The 21,995-nt window shown below is 52.7% G+C and overlaps 1 protein-coding gene across 1 annotated transcript; it reads right to left on the bottom strand.

The window, feature by feature from the left end:
• Window positions 1-420: 420 nt before the first annotated feature.
• On the bottom strand, window positions 421-21,790 carry MAP1S (microtubule associated protein 1S). Its single transcript, XM_010972130.1, has 7 exons — window positions 21,635-21,790; window positions 20,292-20,393; window positions 18,709-18,791; window positions 17,761-17,901; window positions 14,714-17,069; window positions 1,594-1,829; window positions 421-663 (listed from the first exon to the last, which is right to left on the bottom strand). Exons 1-7 carry the CDS (start codon window positions 21,753-21,755, stop codon window positions 508-510), a joined length of 3,195 nt encoding a protein of 1,064 aa, XP_010970432.1. The 5' UTR covers window positions 21,756-21,790; the 3' UTR covers window positions 421-507.
• Window positions 21,791-21,995: the final 205 nt, after the last annotated feature.

The raw sequence follows: 21,995 nt of genomic DNA on the forward strand, positions 1-21,995 counted from the left end.
GAGTGAGACTTTCCTGCCATGAGTGCCGATTATCTCTAGGAACAGAAGGCAACTTTTGTTTAATGGCTTTGGATCATAGAGACTGGGGTTCAGATCTCACCTCAGCCACCAACTGGTTTGTGTGGCCAGGGTCTGGCAGCTGCCCTCCCAGTCTATAATGTGGGCCCCTTAGGTGGCTAGGTTGGGCTGGAAGGCCGTGGTCAGCAGTGAGCTCCACTGGCCAGAGGTCATTACTTAAGAGGCCCTGCCTCCCCTGGTCCTGGGTTTTCCCATCTGGGACCTAGAGGCCAGAGAGTGCCTGATTTGGGGGCCACTGGGGGTTCTGCAGAGCCTGTCTCCCTAGAACTGAGGACCCACATGGCAGCAATGATGGGCCTGGGTGCTAAGTCTCCCGCCAGCAGAAGGAACTGAGGCCACAGCTGAGCGGAGTACCTGGTTTATTTCCATCGCAGGTGAATCTCAGGACAGTGGCAGACTCTGGGCAGAGGGGCGGGGTTGGGGGCGGGGCTAGAACTCCACCTTGCAGGCAGGGAAGGCCTCATCCTGCATGGATACGGTGCTGTTGCTGCCCAGCACCGTGATGCCCAGCGCCTGGTGCCGGGCATGTGTCTCCTCGTACCACTCGTGCATCACCACTGAGTCGAAGGTGGGGATCAGGGTCACCTGTGGGTGGGACAGATAGACCAATGGTGAGGGGCAGCACCCTCTTCCCTCCTGCCCCAGCCCCATGGCCGCTGAGGCCCCTCTTCTCTGACCACCTTTGCTCTGCCTCCATTCTCTCTCGCTTGGATGTCTGTAGCCACTGCCAGCCAGTCCCTGAAGTCCCTTCTCTTTCCCACAGCCCCCACGGTCCCTTCTACAATCCAGGAGACCAGACTACTCCTCTGTGAATTCCTCTCCACGCTTCCACCCACCCTCCACCACCCTCTCCCACTCTTCACTCCCCAGGCCTCCCTCCAGCTCCTTGAATGCACCAAGCTTGCTCCCCACTTCGGCCTCTGCCTGTGCTGTGCCCTCGGCCCGGGACTCTCCCTCCCAGCTGCTCCAGAAACTGTGTGCCAGGCCAGGTGTCACACACTCAACTCCTGAGTGGGCAGCCAGGTACCTGGAGACTCCTTCTACCTAAACTCGCCTCCCCCTTCAAGGTTCTACTTCAAAGCTTCCTGTGGAAATGACGCCAGCCCTTGGGGCCAATTCTCAACTTTCTCAGCTGCATAGACACCACACACTCCCTGTTTCCTCCTGGCCAATCCTCATAATGTTGGGGAGGTTAAGGGGCAGAGGTCAGGGGAGGTGATCAAACCAGCCCCATCCACGCCCTCATCCAGGTTTGCGCAGACACACAAGGAAGTGGATGTAACAGGAACATAGTCCTGAGGGCTGGGAGGGACTCTGGCATTTGGCCTCACTGCCCCATGGCCATGGGGGCATGGCTTAGTCTCCCTGAGCTCTGCTCCCTCCTCTGATGTGGGTGAAGGTCACTTCGACCTCACAGGACTGTGCGGGTTTAACAGGAAGACATTAGGAAGCATTGACCCCACCCTGCCATCTGCTGCCCTCAGGACTGTCCTGAGGCCCCCGCTGGTCACTCACCTGGAGGTCCCGGTCCCACTGCTGCTTGCCAGCCAGGAGCGCATCTAGGACGGCCCGCATGCCCTCCTCCTTGTGCTGGTCCTGGCCGCTGATGACATAGCAGAGCGCACGCACCCGCCGGAAGAACTCCTCGTCCACCAGGCGGGCACTGCCCCCGCTGGGCAGGTAGGCCAGGTCGAGGTACACAGGGGAGCTGGGTGGGGCTGCTGACCCTCCTGGCCGACTGCCAGCTGACCCTGTGGGCAACAGGGATGGGGTCAGTCGTGAGCTCCAGGGACAGGAAAGGGGCTGAGACCCAGGGCCTGAGATGAGGCTCCCAGCTCCACCTGCACCCCTCTTGAGTGGCTCCCTCCCTGGCAGAGGTCTGATCTCACCGTTTTATGGTTGACAAGCCCTCCCTGTGAGCGGCAGTTACTCAATGAACCCTGCAAACACCCTGGCCAACCCCTCAGTGCCTGGATCCTTCCTGGCTAGTCCCTGGACACAGACATCCCCAGGGCCTGTGGGAGGGGGCAACCAACGAGGACTTCCTGGAAGAGGGAGTTTTGGAGGTTGAGCCCCTAAAGCAGCAGTACCTGGAATGCTCTGCTGCTTCAGCAGCATCCATCTGTTCAATTACTCAAGGGGCACTTATCAGGTGTTTATCAAACCCTCCTGGGCACCATAGCCTAGGGACATGGCAGTGACTAGAACAAAAATTCCTGCCCTCAAGGATGATGGGGAGCCAGAGTGGTTGTGGGAAGGACAGAGTTGCAAGCGGGAGAAGCAGGATGGGGCAGCCTGGATGCAGATAGGGCAGCTGCTCTCCAGGCCTTGTCAAGGGGGACAAGGCCACCACTCCTGGGCCAGGGAACTCATCAACTGATGGGAGGACAGAGCTGGGTCTTGGGCACAGGAAACCCACCAGATGTTTGGCATCTTATGCTCATAAACACTGTCCAGACCAGGATGTAGGACCAGGGGGCATTTGCAGAATGAATGAAACCCCCAGCTTTGGGCAAGTAGCATCTCTTGCTCATAACTGGGGATGGTGGCATCAGGGATCCTGAGCAGAGCCTCAGGAAGGGAAAGCCACCACAGCTGTGGAAAGCAAGAGGAAGACAGGAGCAGCAGAAGGACAATAGCAAAGAGAAGATGAGGGGAACATGGGCAGAAGCCGTGGGGTGCGAGGACAGGGGTAGAGTGGGGACTGGCAAGCGATGGCAACCGCCTGCTTTTGTAAATATATACAGTTTTCCTAGAACACCCATTCGGGTACTTACTGAGCTGCTTTTGTGCTACAACAACTAGCTGAGTAACTGGGACAGAGACCCTCTGGCCTGCAAAGCTGAAAATGTTTACCCCCTGGCCCTTTAAGACAGGTTTTGCTGACACCAGAATGGATGGTTGGTTTATGAGAATTAGTGGGAGCAGGAGACCCCCGAGTGGCCAAGACTGTGGCCTTTGGAAAGAGGCCAAATGCCCCGGCAGGATAGGGCCTCAGAACACCCCCAGCCTCCAGGTGCCAGCCTTGTCCGTGGGCTCTGGGGGACCCCCCTCTATCTCCCTGACACTGTGCTGGGAACCCCTGACCCACCAAAGAACATAGGAGCCCATCAGGTTCCTCCCTTGGAATCTGCCCAGGAAAGATAAGAGGTGGTGGCTTGGGTGGGGGGATGGGGGTGGCGCTGAGCTAGAAGACAATCAAGAAACCAAGGTGGCCAGGAGTGGAGGACAGGCCACGCGAGGAGAGAAGCTGGAGATGTCTGTCAAATCTGGAGGGCTGAGCCTCTCCAAGCAACTAGAATAGGGCCCAGCCCTGAGGAAGCGCTCAGTGAACACAAGCTAAAGTTATGATTAGTCATGGCTGTTGCTGCTTTCTTGCCATCCCTTCCTTGGTAAGTTTGAATCTGCGCTGATGCAGGGACTGCCGAGTACTGGAATGTGTGGACTGTGAGCTAAGACAAGCTGGGAGTGCAAAGCACGCACCAGGCTCCCAAGATGTAGTGTGGAAAATAAAAAAGGGGACTATCTAGTAATTTTTCATGTTGGTTACATGCTGCTGGGTTTCTACCAAACATTTAAAAAACTAATACCAAGCCTTCTCAAAATTTTCCAAAAAACTAAAGAACAGGAAATACTTCCCAACTCATTCTATGAGGCTAACATTGCTGATACCAAGGTCAGACAAAGACACTACGACAAAAGAAAACTAGTGACCAATAACCTTTATGAATACTGATGCAAAAATTCTCCACAAAATACTAGCAAACCAAATTCAGCAGATCATAAGGATCATACACCATGACCAAGCGGGATTTATTTCTGGGATGCAGGGTTCAACATACAAAAATCAATTGATGTAACATACCATATTAACAGAATGAAGAAAAAAAAAACACATGATCATCTCAGTTGATGCAGAAAAGGCATTTGACAAAATTCAACACTCTTACATCATAAACATACTCAACAAAGTAGGAATAGAAGGAAAATATCTTAACATAATAAAAGCCATATGTGGAAAAACCCACAGCTCATACCATAATTAATGGAGGAAGACTGAAAGCTTTTCCTCCAAGATCAGGAACAAGGCCAAGATACCTGTTTTAGCTACTTCTGGTCAACATAGTACTGGAAATTCTAGCCAGAGCAATAAGGCTAGAAAAAGAAACAAAAGGCATCCACATTAGAAAGGAACAAGTAAAGTTCTCTCTGTTCACAAATGATACAATGTTATGTGCAGAAAATGCTAACAATTCCACACACACAAAAAAACCTATTAGAACTAATAGATGAATTTGGTGAAATATTTGTATACAGAAACTACAAAACACTGCTGAAAGAAACTAAAGAGGACATAAATTAATGGAAAGTTATCCTATATTCATGGATTGGAAGACCTAATATTGTTAAGATGCCAATACTACCCAAAGCGTTTCTACAGATTCAATGCAATTTCTATCAAAATTCTCAATGAATTTTTTTTGCAGGTGTAGAATAATACATTCTAAAACTCACATGGAATCTCATAGGATCCCAAATGGCCAAGGCAATCTTGAAAAAGAACAACAAAGGTGGAGGACCCACATATCCTGATTACTACAAAACTACAGTAATCAAGGCAATATGGTACTGGTATCAAGACAGACATATAGATCAATGGAACATAATAGAGAGCCCAGAAATAAACTGTCACATATATGGTCAAATGATTTTTGACAAGGGTGCCAAGAACATTTAACGGGGGAAAGGACAGTCTTTCAGCAAATGGTCCTGGGAAACTGGATACCCACATGCAAAAGAATGAAGTTCAATGCTTATTTAGCACCATACCCAAAAATTAACTCAAAATTGATCAAAGAGCAAAATATAAGAGTTAAGCCTATAAAATTCTTAGAAGAAAACATAAGGCAAAAGCTTCATGACACTGGATTTGGCAATGACACCAAAAAGCACCAGCAACAAAAAACAGACAAACTGGATTTTATGAAAATTAAACTTCTGTGCATCAAAAGACACTAACAACAGAGTAAAAAAGGCAACTCACAGAATGGGAAAAATATTTGGAAATTGTATATCTGATAAGATATAGAGAGACAATATATAGAGAACTCTCAGAACCTAACCACAAAAAGACAAATAACCTGACTCCAAAATGGGCAAAGGACAGTCCTACAAAGATACACAAATATCTAATAAGCACATGGAAAAGTGATCAATATGCCCACACTGTACAGCCATGTGGCTTATGCTGTACACCTGCTTGCCCCTTTCTGGGGAGTCTGGAATTTTGGTGTATGCAATACTGTGATTTATAAGAAATCTATAAACAGTTGGTCATTCACAGATGTATTTGGTCTTCATCCACAGTTCCTATCTCACAGCTCCCCAAACCCTTGGATTTTCTGATCAGTAAGAGCAATGGAAGCATCTTCTGTTACAATATTTGGTTTCCTGGCCTCAGTTCCAGAAACTACTTCAGGGCGTAAAAGTGAAATAGGTGTCTTGTTATTCATAACAAGCCCTTTCCATCACAACTAGGCTTATGTTAATGAAGGTGACTTTGAATCCCATCCCAGGGTGGGAGCTAGTTGCCGTGTGATTAGAAGGTTGGAACTTTCAGTCCTGCCCAATTCCTCCCCAGGCTCTGGGGAGAGGAGAGGGCTGAGGTTGAATCAGGCACCACTGGCCAATGATTTGGTCAATTATGACTGTAATGAAGCCTCCATAAAAGCCCCAAAGGAGAGCTTTTTGGCCCTTTTTCAAAGCTTCCACATCTGGGGACCAGAACACTTCTGCATGCCACTGTGTGGGGCCCCAAGCTCCACAAGGACATCAGATCCCTTGTTCAGGACCTCGTCCTATGCATCTCTTCATCTGTTTGTTGATTTGTATTCTTCAGTGTCATTTTATAATTGGTAATCTAGTGAGTAAATTGGTCTTCCTGAATTCTGTGAGCTGTGCTAGCAAATTAATCAAAGCCAAGACAGGGGTCATGGGAACCTCTGATTTATAACCAGTCTGTCGGAAGCATAGGTAACAAACTTGACTTGCAACGGCATCCTGAGTTGCAAGGTGTCGTTCAGAACCTCCAGTTTATAGCCAGTTGGTCAGAAGCACAAGTAGAAACCTGGGCTGTGATGGTATCTGAAGAGGAAGGTGGTCTTGTGGGACTGAGCCCTTTACCTGTGGAATGTGATTCTATCTCCAGGTAGATAGTGTCAGAATTGAACTGAATTCTTAGACACCCTGAAAGTGTCCAAGAAGCTCCCCTACCCCTCAACACACACACACACACACACACACACACACACATAATGGAATTGGGTCCAGGAACCCTTTTTGGTTGGTGTCAGGCGTGGGATTTGTTAGAATGGTCCTGGTTTATGGAAACATGTGTTTTTTGAAGAGAAAGATAGAAGGGCAGACAATGAGGAAACTGACTCATGGATGGTTACCTGGTCACCCATAGTAAGAAACTGCAGCTGTGCTATGATCAGTTACTAAAGGTAAAAGTTACCAGTGGAAAGTAGAAATGGTAGTAGACCCAACTCCCAATGAGTTGGTTCACTGGATATATAAGAAGTGCCAAATAATAAGCAGCATGCTAAATATAGTTTCCTGGCTATTGTTTCCTGTAATAGCCTAAATAAAAGTTAAAAAAAGTGCTTGTTTGGGCCTTGATGCTGAACCAATTTCAGATTTGGGTCAATCTAGGCTTTGGCCATTAGCCTCAAAACTGCCCAGAAAGGGGGAAATTAGGCAGGGGCAAAAGGAAGTACCTCTAAGATTTCTGGTCACCAAGCAGGCAGTGAATATTAAGGGGAGGGCAAAAGCATGAAACAACCAAAAGCAGGGGCTACAGTATGAAGAAACTGACTCATTTTGTGGATTAGTACCACCAGTTTCCTGAAGACCCTTTACCAAAATGGACTGCAAGAGTAACCAATTTGGGGGCTGTGGCTTTGGTTTTGAATGCTGCAGGGCAGAAGAGCGTGTTTGGGTTGACGTAGGACCTGCAGCTCCCTGCTGAACAATCAGAGATGGCTGTGTGTGATCCAGACACTCAGGAGGTTATTGTCAAAGGAACAGCCAGCCTGATGGACTGGACAAAAGCCACTGGAAAGTTTATCCTGTGGAGGAGGACTACCCGACTCCCACTATGAATGCCAGACAAAGTGGCTGAGATGCTTCCTAGGCAAGCCACGTGGGGTTGGTTTTGAGGTAACTGGGACATTCACACACTGAACATGCCCATTACCCAGGTTATGGTAAATGCTGTGATGAAGGGAATCCCTGTTGCATGGGGCACCTCCATGTAACTTTACTGCCACAAAACTGAACAATAGTTCAAGAAGCCTCATCAGATCTGCTGTCTCAGCTTCCCCTGTGGGTCTTACTGACACCAAGAACATTACAGAAAGAGACTCACAGACATAGAAAACAAACTTATGGTTACCAAAGGGGAAAGGGGCCAGGGGAGGGATAAATTGGGAGTTTGGGATTAGCAGATACAAACCACTATATACAGAATAGATAAACAACAAGGTCCTACCGTACAGCCCAGGGAACTATATTCAATAGCTTGTAGTAATCTATAGTGGAAAAGAGTATGAAAAAGAATATATAACTGAATCACTACGCTGTACACCAGAAACTAACACAACACTGTAAATCAACTATACTTCCAAAGAAAGAAAGAAAGAAAGAAAGGAAGGTAGGAAGGAAGTAGGGACAAAGGGGAGAGTAAAGGGACTCGACCCAGCAGAGTGGAACTCCTCAGACTGCTGTTGAAACATGGCATGAATAAAGCTGACATTGACAGAGTTGAAACAGGTGTCGACTTAGAACTATTAAAAGGCCCCAAACAAGTCCACTCTATTTATTTATCTATTTATTTGGAGGAGTTTAAAAAGCTGGAAATCAAAGGTTACAATGAGAAACCTGACCAGGAATCCCCTGGGGTGATGATCAGGAAGATTAATCAAGATAAAGACTGAAGTAGAGGCCAGGGTCTTCTGGCCCCACCCCCAGGCAGGGACCCAAAGACATATGCACATGTGTGGATAAAATGGCCAGGAGAGGAGGAAAGTTTCCTGGAACTCCTTGATACAGGAACCCAATGCACTGTGATTCCAACACCTGTTGGCGAAGTCTTAGCAGCACCTAAGGTTAGACTGGGAGGAACTGTAAATGCAAATACAGTTGGGAGCAAGGTGAAATTTGGATGAAAACTGGGCTGTTTATGAACAGATTTGTGAGGTGGTCACATCTTCTTTACCTGAACATATTCTTGGGATGGGTACTATGTCTGACTGGGGATTGCTACCCCTACTTCATATTGTAAAGCAGAGGCATGTAAGTCCGCCCTCCGGCTAACTGCCTAGAACAGGTGGCTAACTTGGAGCACTCTAGAACACCTGGTAGACAAAAAGACGCCCACTTTAATTCATGATATACTAGAAGCTGGAGTGCTGGTACCAAGGGGTTTGCAGTGTGATAGTCCTGTGTGGTGGAGGGTTCATGGAGACTGAACAGTAGCCTATCAAGGCTCAAATTAAGTTGTACAGCCCATGGGCTCAGCAGTTCCGGACGTGGTTTCAACCCTACAGAAAATGCAAGGCGGCTGCTACTCCCCATCTCAGAAAAGAGCCAGCAGCAGTTGGCCTTCACGTGGGATGGATCCCAATTTACTTTTCCTGTGCTGCCGCAGGGGTATCTGAACTCACGGGCTTACTGTCACAATTTGGTCACAAGGGAAGGGATGTGACGGGGGTCTCCAGTGTCACAATAAATTGCATTGATGGTGTTATGATGGTAGTGGAAATGGAAGAACAGGCTGGGACTGATTTGAATTCAGTGGTGATGCACATGACCACGGCGGGGGGCGGGGGGAGTTTAGTAAATCCAGCAAAGGTCCCTGGGCCTGCCCAGACAGTCAAATTCTTAGGAAGAACCTGGGCAGGAGCCACCTGGGATCTTCCACAGAGACTAAAAATAAACTGCTGTCGCTACCCAGACCCCGGTCAAACAAGCAGCCCAGCATTTGGCTGATTTGGATTTCGGAGCGTGCGTATTCCACATCTGGGAACACTGCTAGCTCCCACCTTTAAGACCACCTGAAGGAAAGCTGTATCTGAGTGGGGACCTGAATAAAGCAGTGTCTGAATTACAAAGGGAAGCAGCCCTCTCAATGCCTTTGGGCCCTTATGACTCTGACTCCGACTTGATTTTGGGAGTGTCTGCCATCATCCTCTGCAGACTGGAGTTTATGGCAAAAGCCCAGGAGTACCTCCCAGCAGTGACCACAGGGATTTGGGGCCAGAAGATTCCAAGATGCTGCTGCCCGTACAGTGTTTGAGAGACAATTATTAGCCTGCAATTGGGCGTTAACTGGAATTGCTTCAATGACTGATGGACATAAAATAATCATGAAACCTGAGATACCCACAATGCCTTGGGTGATGTCGGAGAAACCCTCTAATAAGGAAGGCAACGCCCAGAAGAGTTTCAGAGTAAAACAGAAATGGTTCATACAGGAGCATGCTGCCAAGGGAAAGCAGGGAGATGCCCGCTGTATCATGATCAGGTAGCCTCTTTTCCTCTAGAACCGACTTTGGGGCCACCTGAGGAGCTGCTGGAACAGACTAGCACGTGGACGTGCCCTGTGAACAGCTCTCAACTGAACAACAAATTGCTGCTTGCTTTACAAAGGGCAGTTTCAAGATGAATGGACAATATGCCGTTTGGAAAGCAACCACATTAAGACTGGCGGATGCAAGACTGATTGAAGAAGGCAAGAACTGATCCGCTGAGTGGCCTGAACTGCACGCTGTTTTCCCAGCAGTGGTGGAAGAAATTGAGCAACAGTAAAAGCCCTTATATTTGCAGTTTGACCGACTCATGGGCCACAGCCCGTGGCCTGGCCATATGGTCAGGTGGCTAGGCAATGGAAACCTGGACTATTAAAAGGGCGCCTGCAAGGGGCACAGCCCTGTGGAAATCACTCTGGGAATTTAAGAGGCGCCTTAAAGCAGGACATGTCCATGCCCATCAGAAGAACCCCTTCCAGGTTTGGAAGGTGACTGAACCACCAAGTGGATCTTTTGGTGTGCTTCCTGAGGTGGCCATGGATCAGCGTCTGTGAATGACTGGACGTTGGGGAGGGGTGCAGCAATGCAGGGCGGGTGGCTAGACCCAGATATATTCGTCTGGCAGCCTGCAAGGCACAAAAGGCCAATAAGAACTGTCAACAAGAGAGAGAAACCACAGATGGCGATGGGGGAAACTCCCCGGGGGCAAGGCCTGGCCCAGAGCTGACAAGCGGATTACACTGGACCCATGCCAGTGGCCCCCGGGGTGGGATGAGGTGAGCACTATGAACGAGTCCTAACAGGAACAGACAGTCCGGGCTGGCTTTTCATACCTGATAGTAGATGCAAACGCTCAAAACAGGAACAGAAAACACCGTGACCACTTGAGCCACTGAGTTGTTATTCTTCGGACCGAGGGACACACATTACAGCCCATATCGTCCAACAGTGGGCCAAGAGACCACACACCAGATGTGCTGTATTATCACCCTCAGAATGATGGTTTACTAGAAAATCGGAATGGGTGGCTGCCACATTTGCTATCTAAAATAGGGGGGAAGATAAAGCCATGAGAGGTGGGCTTAAACGCCTTCAAAAGTGTGTGCTCATGCTTGACATCAGGGGGTTAAGGGGGGTCCCCACCAGATAGGTTCCTCCCCTTTTCTGAGGGATGTGGGGAAGTGGGGGTGGGGGAGGATGCTGACGCAACTGTCATTCTTCCCCACGTCACAGCAACTTTGTTTTTCCCTACTTGATGCAGTGGTCCCAGGACCAGGGATGCAAGTGCGGGTGCCAGAAGCAGGGATGACTCCTAAACCAGAAACGGGAACCATACCTTTAAATCTTCATGTCAGAGTTCCTAAGGGCCTGATGAGGGGGCCTTCAGCCCTCAGGCAAAGCTGGGGCCACCAGTGAGTGCTGCTGTGCTGCCCGTGGTTCTGTACCCGCGTAACCCCACTCTACACGGGTGGGAGCGGACAGAGGGGGAGGCACTCGCTAGCCTGGTTTGCTGCCAGCCGTCTGGACCAGCACAGTGGCTGAACCTCATGTCCCCGTCTAAGGGTGGAAAAGTTTGGGTAAAGATAAATGACAAGTGGAGAGAAGGAGAAATAATAGCTGAGGGTAAAGTGATGAATAAGTGGGTTATGCAACGAGGGAAATCCAACATTTTATTAATAGCTGGAGAGAGGCTCAGAGCAAGAGAATAATTCAATCTCTCAGCAGAAGCACACCAGATGCCCGGCAGGGTGAAGCTAGTTTGCTGAAGCCAGCCCTGCTTTGGGGACCTGACAAGACTGAATAGGCAGCCTGCTGATCTGAGTGGCATCACTCTGGGAGACATTCTGGTCTTAAGATATATTGATGAACAGGACCAACTGTTAATGACTAAATGGAATTCTGGTGATTCCAGCAATGTGCCTGGATCTTCTGACTCCTAGTTTTCAGGCTACATCTACTACCAAGGATATCATTTGGGGAGGAATTTCCAAGAACTGCTCCCTACTAAGACTTCAAACCATGTGGTGCGGGGCTCTGAGCTGACAGATCTATGTAATCACTGTGTAATTCTCAATCTTGACGACCAGGGAGAGGTAAATTAGGAATTTGGGATAGGCAGATACAACCTACTATATAAGAAATAGATAAAAAACAACATCCATGGTGCATTCAACAACACTGGCCCACAAGACAGAAAAGAGCCTTAGGGGACATCAGTGCTAAATCTAGGTATCCTAGGACAAGTTGGATTCGCTCTTAATGAGCAGCAACATTCACTAGAAAAAGATTAACTGGAATAGGCAGATTAGAGGGAGGTCTCATCCAGGAAGGCAAAGGATGGGAGTCAGTCTGGAAAGAGAATGAGGTTTTAGCAAAGTGGGTCAGGCAGACTCAGCCAATAATGCTGGACGGGCTAGAACCCAGTGCTGGGAAGGGGCCTGTTCTCTGACCCAAAAAGGCCTCTCAACAAAATAGTATTTTGTATTAAAATAAATACAAACAGAGGCTGAAGTGGCCCCCCAATCCTAGCTGCTGAGGCTCAGGGGCACCCACACCTATGTTACGGCCCTCCAAGCTTAAGGAAATTCTCTGGGAGGATCTGTGGTTTACACAGATGGACCCTGACTGCTCTCACCCCCAGTAAAGCTAGAAATAAAACATATCCTGTGGTCCAGTTAACAGGGACAGGAATATTCTAAATACCATTCATGTCTTCCCCGAGGGAGGGAGGTGGGCCCTGCTATATAACACATGATGGAAACCAGACTCCACACAAGCCTGTGAGCTGAGACTGGGTGAGTGGCTTTGTCGCCAGTGACCTTGGAATCTGGAGCTAACTGACTCATGGCCAATTGTCACGACCCTTGTCCTTAATAATATCTGTCATATGGGCAAAGGCAGATTTTGCTGGGAAGGCAAAGTGAACATCTCTGTAGTTCTGATTTGCTCTGTAATGAAACTGAATTGTACCGTGACCATATTTCAATACGGTGTAACCCTGGAGTTGGTAAGATTCAACTACTTTAGGTAAATAAGTCTTGTGATAATGCTGACAGTGATGATCAGATGCATTGGGAGACTAAGTTAAGCCTCCTCTGGATGTAATACACATGGAAAAGGACTGGCCCAAGGAGCAACTGGATCGAGCGAATCACCAGCTGATTTCTGTGCTAAATAGCTCTGCACAAGTTTATTGCAAAGTCCAAGTAGCAAATGACGTGTTTCCTTAAATTGATCCCTACCCCACACTAGCTTCTCCAAATGTTAGGCCTGTTGGTGTTGGTACATCGGCGGGGGGCGGATAGGGATTAGGTTTGTTTATTTTTCAACGGCACTATCGGGGATTGAACACAGGACCTCATGTATGCCAGGCATGCGCTCTACCACTGAGCCGTACCCTCCCCGCAGTGTGGGTACTACTGCTGTATCTATTCTCTAACTGCTGTCCCATACACAGCTGCTGGGGTAGGTATGACTGTTTTGCCGTACGGGATCTGTGTTCAAAGACCAGGGGGTGGACTGTGATATTGTGATTTATAAAAAATATATACACTTGGTCATTCTCAGACGTATTTGGTCTTCATCCACAATTCGTGGCTTACAGCTCCCCAAACCGTTGGAATTTTCTGCTCAATGAGAGCAAAGGCAACATCTTGTTACATTTGGTCTCTTGTCCTCATTTCCAGAAAACACTTCGGGGCCAAAAAGGTGAAATGGGTGTCTTGTTACGATTCATAACAAGCCCTTTCCATCACAAGTGGATTTATGTTAATGAAGGTGACCTTGGATCCCATCCCAAGGTGGGAGCTGGTTGCCAGGAGAACCAACCACGTGATTAGAGGGTTGGAACTTTCAGTTCTGCCCCCTGATTTCCAGGGAGGGGAAGAGGAGCTTGAGGTTGAATCAGTCGCCATTGGTCTATCATTTAGTCAATCATTACTGTGTAATGAAGCCTTCATAGAAGCCCCAGAGGACAGCTTTTTGGCCCCCTTTCAGAGAGTTTCCACATCAGGGAAACAGAACACTTCTGTGTGCCACCGTGCAGGGCCCCAAGTCCCACAAGGACATCAGATCTCGTTTGGGACCTCACCCTATGTATCTCTTCATCTGTTTGTTGATTCGTATCCTTTAAGAGCCTTTTATAATAAATCAGTAATCTAGAGAGTAAACGAGTTTTCCTGAGTTCTGTCATCTGCTCTGGCAAATTAACCAGATCCAAGGAGGGGGTCATGGGAACCTCTGATTTACAGCCATTTGGTCAGAAGCACAGGTAACAACCTGGACTTGTGACTGGCATCTGAAGTTGAGGGTGCCTGTGGGGCAGAGCCCTTTACCCGTGGAACACGGGTCTATCTCTAGATAGTGTCAGAATTGAAGGGAACTGTAGGACACCCAGCTAGTGTCCAAGAACTGGATCTAGGAACCCTTTTCAGCGTACGTGTCAGGCAGAGGCTGCCTGCATGATCATCCCCAACAGAAACCCTGGGTCCTGAGGTTCTAAGGAGTTTCCCTGGTGGACAGCACTTCACACGGGTCAGCACAGCTTGTAGCTCAGAGAATGAAGCACATGGTGTGTGACTCCACTGGGAGAGGGCTCCAGAAGCTCGTGCCTGGTTTCCCTGGGACTCCCCCCTTGTCTTTTCCCTTCACTGATTCTACTCTGTATCCTTTTGTTGTAATAAATTTCCGCCATGAGTCTGACTCTACACCGAGGTCTCCTAGCCAATCCTGGAACCTGGGGGTGGTCTTGGGAACCTGGACACAAATGCATTCAATAAAATATACCATTAAAACTAGTTTTACCTGTTTCTGCTTAAGGTGACTACTGGAAAATTCAGGATGCTGGTTGTGCTCACGTTCCATTGACCGTACTACTTGAGCACTTGGAATTATAAGTGCTTAAAACAGTCAGGTCAGAGCTTCCATTTTATAGGAGAAAACTGAGGCCCAGAAAGGGTGGCGGGTGTGGCTGAGACCACATAGCAAGTAGGGAACAGGACTCAGGCAGGTAACCCACTGCAGGACTCCAGCCCCCAGGTACTTACCTGATGGACCCCGAGTGGTCATCTTCGGGACTGAGGCCTTTCTGGACAGGGGTGTCCGACTTCCTCTGTCACTGGGCTCGCTCCGGGTGCTGAGTGGCCGACTGGCCCGGTCCCCACTGGTCAGCCCCTTGGTTTTGGCAGTGGTCACTGGAGCGGCTTTGGGGGCAGCAGAGCCAGGGTTGGGGCGGCTGAGGGGCTTGCGGGTACGGCCGAGGCCCTCTCTCAGCCGGGCCTGCTCAGGAGGCAGCATCTCAGGGTCCACCATGCAGATACTAGGTGGGGTGGGCAGCGGTGGGGGGATCTTGAGGGGGTCAGGCAATGGGTCACGGCGAGGGACCCCAAAGCCCTCTGTATCCTCATCTGAGTCCGCAGTGCCGGGGGCAGCTGGCAGGGGGTCTGAGTCAGACAGGGTGGGCAGGGACTCACTAACAGATGTGGGTGGTGTCTCCTCGGCCCCTGGAGCACTCGCCCGCTCCTGGGACCGGGCACTGCTGTCATTGGAGCTGCCAGGGGATGAGGGTGCTGGAGCCATGGGGACGGCCTTGCGGTGCTCAAACTCACAGGGTGACACCAGACACAGGTCCACGTCGTGCGGGGAGGCTGAGCGCCGCACCCGGGGGCCACAGAGTGGGAGGCTCAGCCCGGCTTCACTCGCAGTGGCAGGCGGTGGCGGGAGCACTTGCTCGAAGGAGACAGACAGAGACTCATCCACCTCTGTGGAGTGCGGGGAGCCCACCTCGGCGGGCAGCGAGGGTGTGGTCACTGTAGGGGACGCATCCGGCCCGGTCTCTCCACCCCGCAGCGGGCTCAGTGACAGTGGCCCACTGCTCTCAGCTGGGCCCTGGTGGGCTCCGGCGGGTGAGGGCGTGCATGGCTGGGGGGTGCTGGCGGCCAAGAGTAGCTCCAGGGTCTTCTCCTCCAAGCTGCCACCCTCTTCCCCAGCTGGGCTCAGCCCCAGCTCCAGGCTGCTCTCCTGGCTGGGTGTGGCCAGCAGCTGGGAGGCTGGGGAGCCACAGGCCTCCGTGGAGGGGCTGGCCTCTCCACAACGGAAGCTGGGGGGGCTGTGGGGCCCATTCTCTGTCGGTGGGACACCCAGGCGGGGTGTGTTCGGTTCTTTGCGGGGCTTGGGAGCCACCAGGGCACCTGCCTTCTTGCTGCTGACCACAGCAGGGGCCATCCGGCGCACTTCCCGGGGCTGGGTCCGAGTGGTGTTTGGCTTGGGGTCCTTTTTTACCTCCCGGAGGTGCTTGGTTTCTTTCTCAGCCCTACGAGGGGCCTCAGCTCGTGGCGGCTCCTTCCGGGTCACCCCAGGGCGCTCTTGGGCAGACCTGGAGGGCGCTGCCAACCGACCCTCTTTCCTCAAGCTGTCCCGGGAGCCCACGCTCTCCTTGCTCTCGGCTCGCCGAGGCCCCATCAGGTCCTGGGGGGTCACCACAGGCTCCCGCAAGAATCCCAGGTGCTGTAGGCGGACCAGGCCATCCAGGAGGCGGGCAGGCGGCGTGCAGCCAGGGAACAGCACACGCACCACCTTCTCAGCGGGGCCCGCGGGGTGCCACACCAGCAGGGCGCACACGGAGGCCAGCGTGTGGTCGGCAGTGGCCGAAGGCGGGTGCAGCACGTACATGTCCAACCGGCCCACACCCATCTTCTGGAAGAGCACGGTGGGCTCGGCTGGCAGTGGCCCCCGGTTCAGGGGCAGGGGCGTGATGCCCAGCCGGGCCAGGAGGCTCAGGGCCAGCTCCGCCTCATCCTCGCCGCGCACCAGCCGTGAGGCAGCTGCCCGGGCATTGAGGAACACGACACCCAGGTTAGGGGAGATCAGCCTGCGCAGCCTGTCGTCCCCGGAGCCCCCGCCAGCGGCTGCCTCCTCACGCTCTGCCAGCTTGCGCCGCAGCAGGCTGTTTAGGCCAGGGAGGCTGTCTGCACCCGCGTGGGTCACCAGCACGGCGTCCACCCGGTCCAGGTGCCGCACCAGTTTCCAGAAGCTCGACTTGGGGTTAGAGCCACCATTGACCAGCACGGTGAAGCCGTTGACGGCAAAAAAGGCAGCATCGCCGAGGCCACCAGGAAAAATGTAGCAGCAGGGCCGAGCAAGCCTGAGGAAGCCCACAGAGGCCGGAGGCTCAAGCAGCTCAAAGGGGGATGGTGGCTCCAGTGACTCGGCCACGTATTCCAGGAACTCACGCAGGCCCTCAGCAGCTGGCAGCTGCACTGGAGGGTTCAGCCGCAGCTGGAGCACGCCCTGGAGGCCGGGCACTTCGGATGTCAGCTGGGCCCAGTCACCAAAGGTTGGGCAGGTGATGGTGAGCTTGGCTGGGCTGGCAGGTGGGGGTGTGGAGGCCAGGAGATCCCGGATCTATAGAGAGGGGGATGGTTAAGGGGTCACCTGCAGCCAGGCAACACCCAGCCCCTCGGGAAAACTAAGTGAGAACATCTCTGTTCTGCCTTCTGGAGCTAGAATGGCCCTTTGCCTGCCCTTGTCACCCTCAGGACAAAACCCAGCCCTCCTCACAGTCCAGGAGGGCCTACTGTCCTGCTTCACCAACTGTCCCCCTTCCACTCATCCTACCCTCTCTCACTCTCCCTGCCCCAGGGCCTTTGCACTTGGTGTTCTCACCTCCTAGAGAACAGATCCTTCCAGGGAGGACTTCTATTAGTATCCACCCCCAACCCTGTGTACTGGCTCTTATCTTGCCATCACTACATCACTCACTACAATGTAAAAACATGGTCTGCCAGAGTTTTCTGCTTATCTACCCTAACCAGACTAAGGGATTCAAAAGGGGCCCCATCCAATTCTGTCCAAGATGGGAAGTAGAATCTGGGGTGCCACTTGAGGCCTCTGAGACCTCTGGGTCTAAAGGTGCAGCCTCAAACCAAAGTGGGTGATGGGACTGGGCCCTGACAACAGGAGGAACACACGTTACCACCATCATTCCACAGAGGAGGAAGGGATAATGCTCAGGGGGAACAGTGGGTTGCTGGGCCATACAGCCCAGTGGGGATGAGGCAGGATTCAGAGGCAGGATGGGGAGGGGAAGGCTTACCTCTTTGTCCCCTAGGACCTGGAGGAAGTGGCGGGGTGAGAAGCCCCCTGTCTGGAGCAGCAGCTCCCCTGTCTCCTCCAGGCAGGGCCCAGCCAGCACCAGCAGCTTGTGAGAGGCAGGATCCAGCAGGAGGTTTCGGAGCTGAGGGAGGGGGAGAGTTTTCAAAGCTGTATTCCATGCAGTGAGATAGCCGACCCTCCACTTTGGGGGTAGTCCCCAGCCGCAAATCTGCATATAACCACCCCACTCCTGTCCCCACAGTGGCCAGGCCAGTGCTAAACTAGAAGCTGGGATTATAGCCTGTGGACCTCCTTCTGGGCCCTGCCTGCACCCCACCCCCCCAAATCCTGCTCATTCTACAAAGCCCAGCTCTAGTGCCCCCTCCACTTGGAAGTCCTTTCTGGGCTCCCTCAAGCCCACCTCTCCCTCTGGCCCAGTCCTGACACCATGGGGAGGAGGGTACTGTGTCTGGCTCTGTCTCCTCCAGAGCCCCACCCAGGGAGCAAACAGGAGCATTTCTGATCAGAGAAATTGACCTGGACAAGGGTCTCTAGAGGGGTGTCTGGGGGCTCTATCTTGTTTCTCTTTCTCATGGAAAATTGGGAGAAGAGTGCAGATGTCCACAAGCTAGAAGTATTAAGAAGTCAATTCAGACAACTACTGGGCCCCAGCCAGAAGGAACGCACAGGACGCAAATATCGGTCAGATCCTGCCCTCTTGCCTCCAGACCATCCCTATCCAGTTCCTTCCTCCCCAACTCCCACCTTTTCTGATGCCACCCGCTCCCATCATCAGCTCTGAGGGAATAAATTGAGGCTGGAGCCACTGGGTGGGGGGGTGTCCAGAAGAGCATTTCAAGCAGCATGAAGTCAGGAATATAGGAGGTGAGGACAGAGGATGGCATCAGTCCCCGAAGCCTGCTCCCTGCAAAAGCCTACCCTCCCCTACCTCGTCACACAGGGATTTGTCTGATGGATTCAGGAGGACCAGCGTCTCCAGGGTGTCTCCACGGTGGTGCAGGCTCCGCTGGCCTACGGGGAAACCAGGCCCTGTGAGTTTAGGGCTGAGCCACGTGTGTCGGGGTCAGGCTGTCCTGGGGCCGAACCCTGCCCCACTGTGTGACCCCACGCAGCCACGAGCCCGTCTAGGACTCGGTTTCTCAGGAACCCCAGCCAGGGAGGTCATCCAGGGACAAACATGCCTGTGGTAGGGCCACAGGTCAGGATGAGGCCATAACAGGAAACCTGCCTTGGCAGGCCTGGAAACAGCCGTGACAACAGGCCTCTGCTGCATGCAGGGCCCAATTCTCAGCCCTGTGGGGGAGGCCACTGTCACCCTCATTTTATAGTCAAGGAGCCTGAGCCCAGGGAGGGCCAAGGAGGACTCACCAGGAAAAGGGCATAGCATGGGCAAGGGCCCTGAGGCAGGACTAAGCTTGGAGTGTCTGAGGATCAGGAGGTGGCAGGTGGGGCTGGAGCAAGGGGCCACATGAGGGAGCCGAGGGCAGGGAGGCCTCACGGGCCACAGAGAGGGGAGTGGGGATGATTCTGGGAGCCTGACCCTGGTCTGTTCCCCAGAGCCCAGATATGTTTCAAACACAGAGCACCAGACCCTGAGTCTGGAGAGGCATGGACCCTCCATGGCTGGTTACCCTTTATCCATTTATCACATACTTTTCATCATGCGTGGATGCTGACACATTCAGGTAGAGAAACTAAGGCAGAGAGAGAGGAAGCGGCTGCCAAGATCACTCAGAACAGACGGGATTTCCAGCTTCCCCCTACTCCCCCGCCAATTCAGTGAGGGTCAGGAAGCTACCCAGAACCGATGGGACAATGAGGCAAGGTGACGGACACTTCCTTCCCCTCCTGCAGCAGCCAGGAGGTGACTCAACAGGCTGGCTGAGACAGGGGGAGCTGCAGGCAACACCCAGGCCCCACCCAGCAGCTGCTCAGTTCACCCCAGTCACCCAAAAATCCCCTGGGAGCCATGGCCTGTATGGGGCTGGCACGGATCCCAACCCCCTCCTTGATCCTGCCTTCTCAGATCCCCATCTATTGAGCATCTACTGTATAGGAATCACAGCCATGAACCAGACACAGCTTCTGCCACACCAAGCCCATGCTCCACTCTCCAGTCCCGCTCAGCAGTCCCTCACTTTCCAAATGTCCTGTCCCTTTGCCTGGGGCTCTTCCCTCCACCCTCCACACCAACCGCAGCTGCTTCTCATCCAAAAGGACCCTCCTCAAAGGTCTCCCTGTCCCCTCCACCCCATCTCAGCTGCCTCATCTGTAAAATGGGGACAATAACACAAATTCTTGCCTTGTGGGTTGTTGACGACTGAGGGAGTTAGTGCTGGCTCAGGGCCTGCCCCTCCTCTGTACTCAGTAGATAGCAGCTGTATGATTACTGTTGTTGTTTACAGTCATCCCCGACCCCCATGCCTGGTTCATAGCTGGCACTCAGAGAACACATGCCCAATGAATGAGCAGAAGGGGTGCAGCTACAGCAGGTGGGGTCCCTAGACTCACCTTTCACGATGTTGGAGAAGGTGGCTGAGTGCCGGGACACGAAGACTTTGAGCTGCTCATCGAGGCTGCAGACACCAGGGTCAATGTCCCAAGACCGGATGCCTGGTGAGGAGGGCAGGGGAAGCAAGGAAGGAACTCAGCTGGACTCCCCAGCTCCCAGAATACTTCACTAACTAGCATCTGGCAGGTGGGGGCCGCCACAGCCCCCTCCCATCAACCTGCCTCTGCACAAGACAGCCTAGATCCTCAGAAACATCCAACGTGCCTTTGGAGCTCATTGCTTCTACCATCTGGGAACCCAAAGCGTAACTCAGGCATTTTATAGAGAAGACACATGACATTAGTAAGAAAGCCCTGCCTCCTAAATAGTCATCTCCTTCCCTCATTATCCTCCTCACCCCCAGGTACAGTTCCCACCTCAGAGAAAGCTTTGCACAAGCTGTTCCCATTGCCCGGAGGCACTTCTCCCTGCCTCCCCACCCTTCAGGTCCTCTCAGCTCTGTATCCTTCTGAGCACTCCTGAACCATTTGAGTTTAAAATTTATTTCATCTCCTCACTCACTATGGGTCAGCCTCTCCAAGCCCCCACCCCCACCAAAGACCACTAGCCTTGTGAGGGCACAGCTGAGCCTGCGGGTGGTCCCCACCCCATCTCTGCCCTGTGGGGTAATAGTCCCCAACCATGTGAACCGAAATGGGTGCTGCCACCCCATTTTACAGGCCATGGACAGCAGGCCTTGCCAATCTGAGAGATGGGGAATGAATGAATGCCTTCCAACCACGGTGTGGGGTGCACCAGGCCCGCTGGGCCCACCGTGCCAAGCGGTTGCAGGTAAACCTTGCAGGTGCATCTATGACTCACCTTCCCAGCTGCCAAATCCCCTGGGCACCTGGGCCGCACCCGCCCACAGCCCAATTAGCAGTTCTTCACGGAGCAATGGAAAGTGGGCCCCGGGGCTCCAGGTCCAGCCTCCCCATCGCTGCTCCTCCCTCCAGAACGTCCAGGCTGCTAAGACTCGGGAATTCGGGGCGGCCCGGAGGGTAGGAAGCGGAGCCGTTGCCCGTGTTGCCCAATCGCGTGGGTCCCAAAATCCGGGCCCGTGTCCCTTCCCCGGTCTGCACCCTGTTCGGGGCGAAGCACCCCAGCCCGAGCCCGAACGCCGCTTCCTCCGCCAGCGCCTGCGGCCACTGCCTGCGACATGTGCCTAATGGTAAGGAGACTGGGTCCCTGGGCCCCTAAGATCAGCCGCCCCCCGCCCCCGCTGCTCCATCCCCCCGGCCCTCAGGCCGAGATGCGCGGCCGCGCCTGCCTCCCAGACCCCACGTCCCTGGGCCAACCGGACCTCGTTCGAGCTCCTCCAGCACGTAGGCTAGCAGCCCCGGGCATCCGCACTCGCCGCCCACCACAAGCAGCAGCGAGCTGGGCGTCTCCGCGGCCCCGGGCCCTTCCACTGCCGCCGCCATCTTCGCACCGCCCTGACGCTCCGAGCGCCCGCCCTGCTGTCCCCACCCCTTAAAGGGGCCGGACCGGAAGGGCTGAAGACCCCGCCCGGAAGTCCCCCCTCTTTATGTGCATCCTCCCGCTCTTTGAGGTGATGCGAGATGGGCATACCGGCATGGAGAGGTTGATGGAGTCTTGGGTCGCCGTTTTGGGCATCCCTCCCAAATGACCACTGATTCACTCATTCATTCACTCATTTATTC

Source organism: Camelus bactrianus, chromosome 22 (genome assembly GCF_048773025.1).
Source record: "Camelus bactrianus isolate YW-2024 breed Bactrian camel chromosome 22, ASM4877302v1, whole genome shotgun sequence".
Lineage (NCBI taxonomy): Eukaryota > Metazoa > Chordata > Mammalia > Artiodactyla > Camelidae > Camelus > Camelus bactrianus.

Coding starts and splice junctions, on each gene's coding strand:
- MAP1S (XM_010972130.1), bottom strand. CDS start 21,755: ATGGCGGCGGCAGTGGAAGGGCCCGGGGCCGCGGAGACGCCCAGCTCG. Junction 17,902..18,708: donor ACAAATCCCTGTGTGACGAG/GTAGGGGAGGGT, acceptor CCCCTCCCTCAG/CTCCGAAACCTCCTGCTGGA. Junction 1,830..14,713: donor GACCACTCGGGGTCCATCAG/GTAAGTACCTGG, acceptor TGTTGCCCACAG/GGTCAGCTGGCAGTCGGCCA.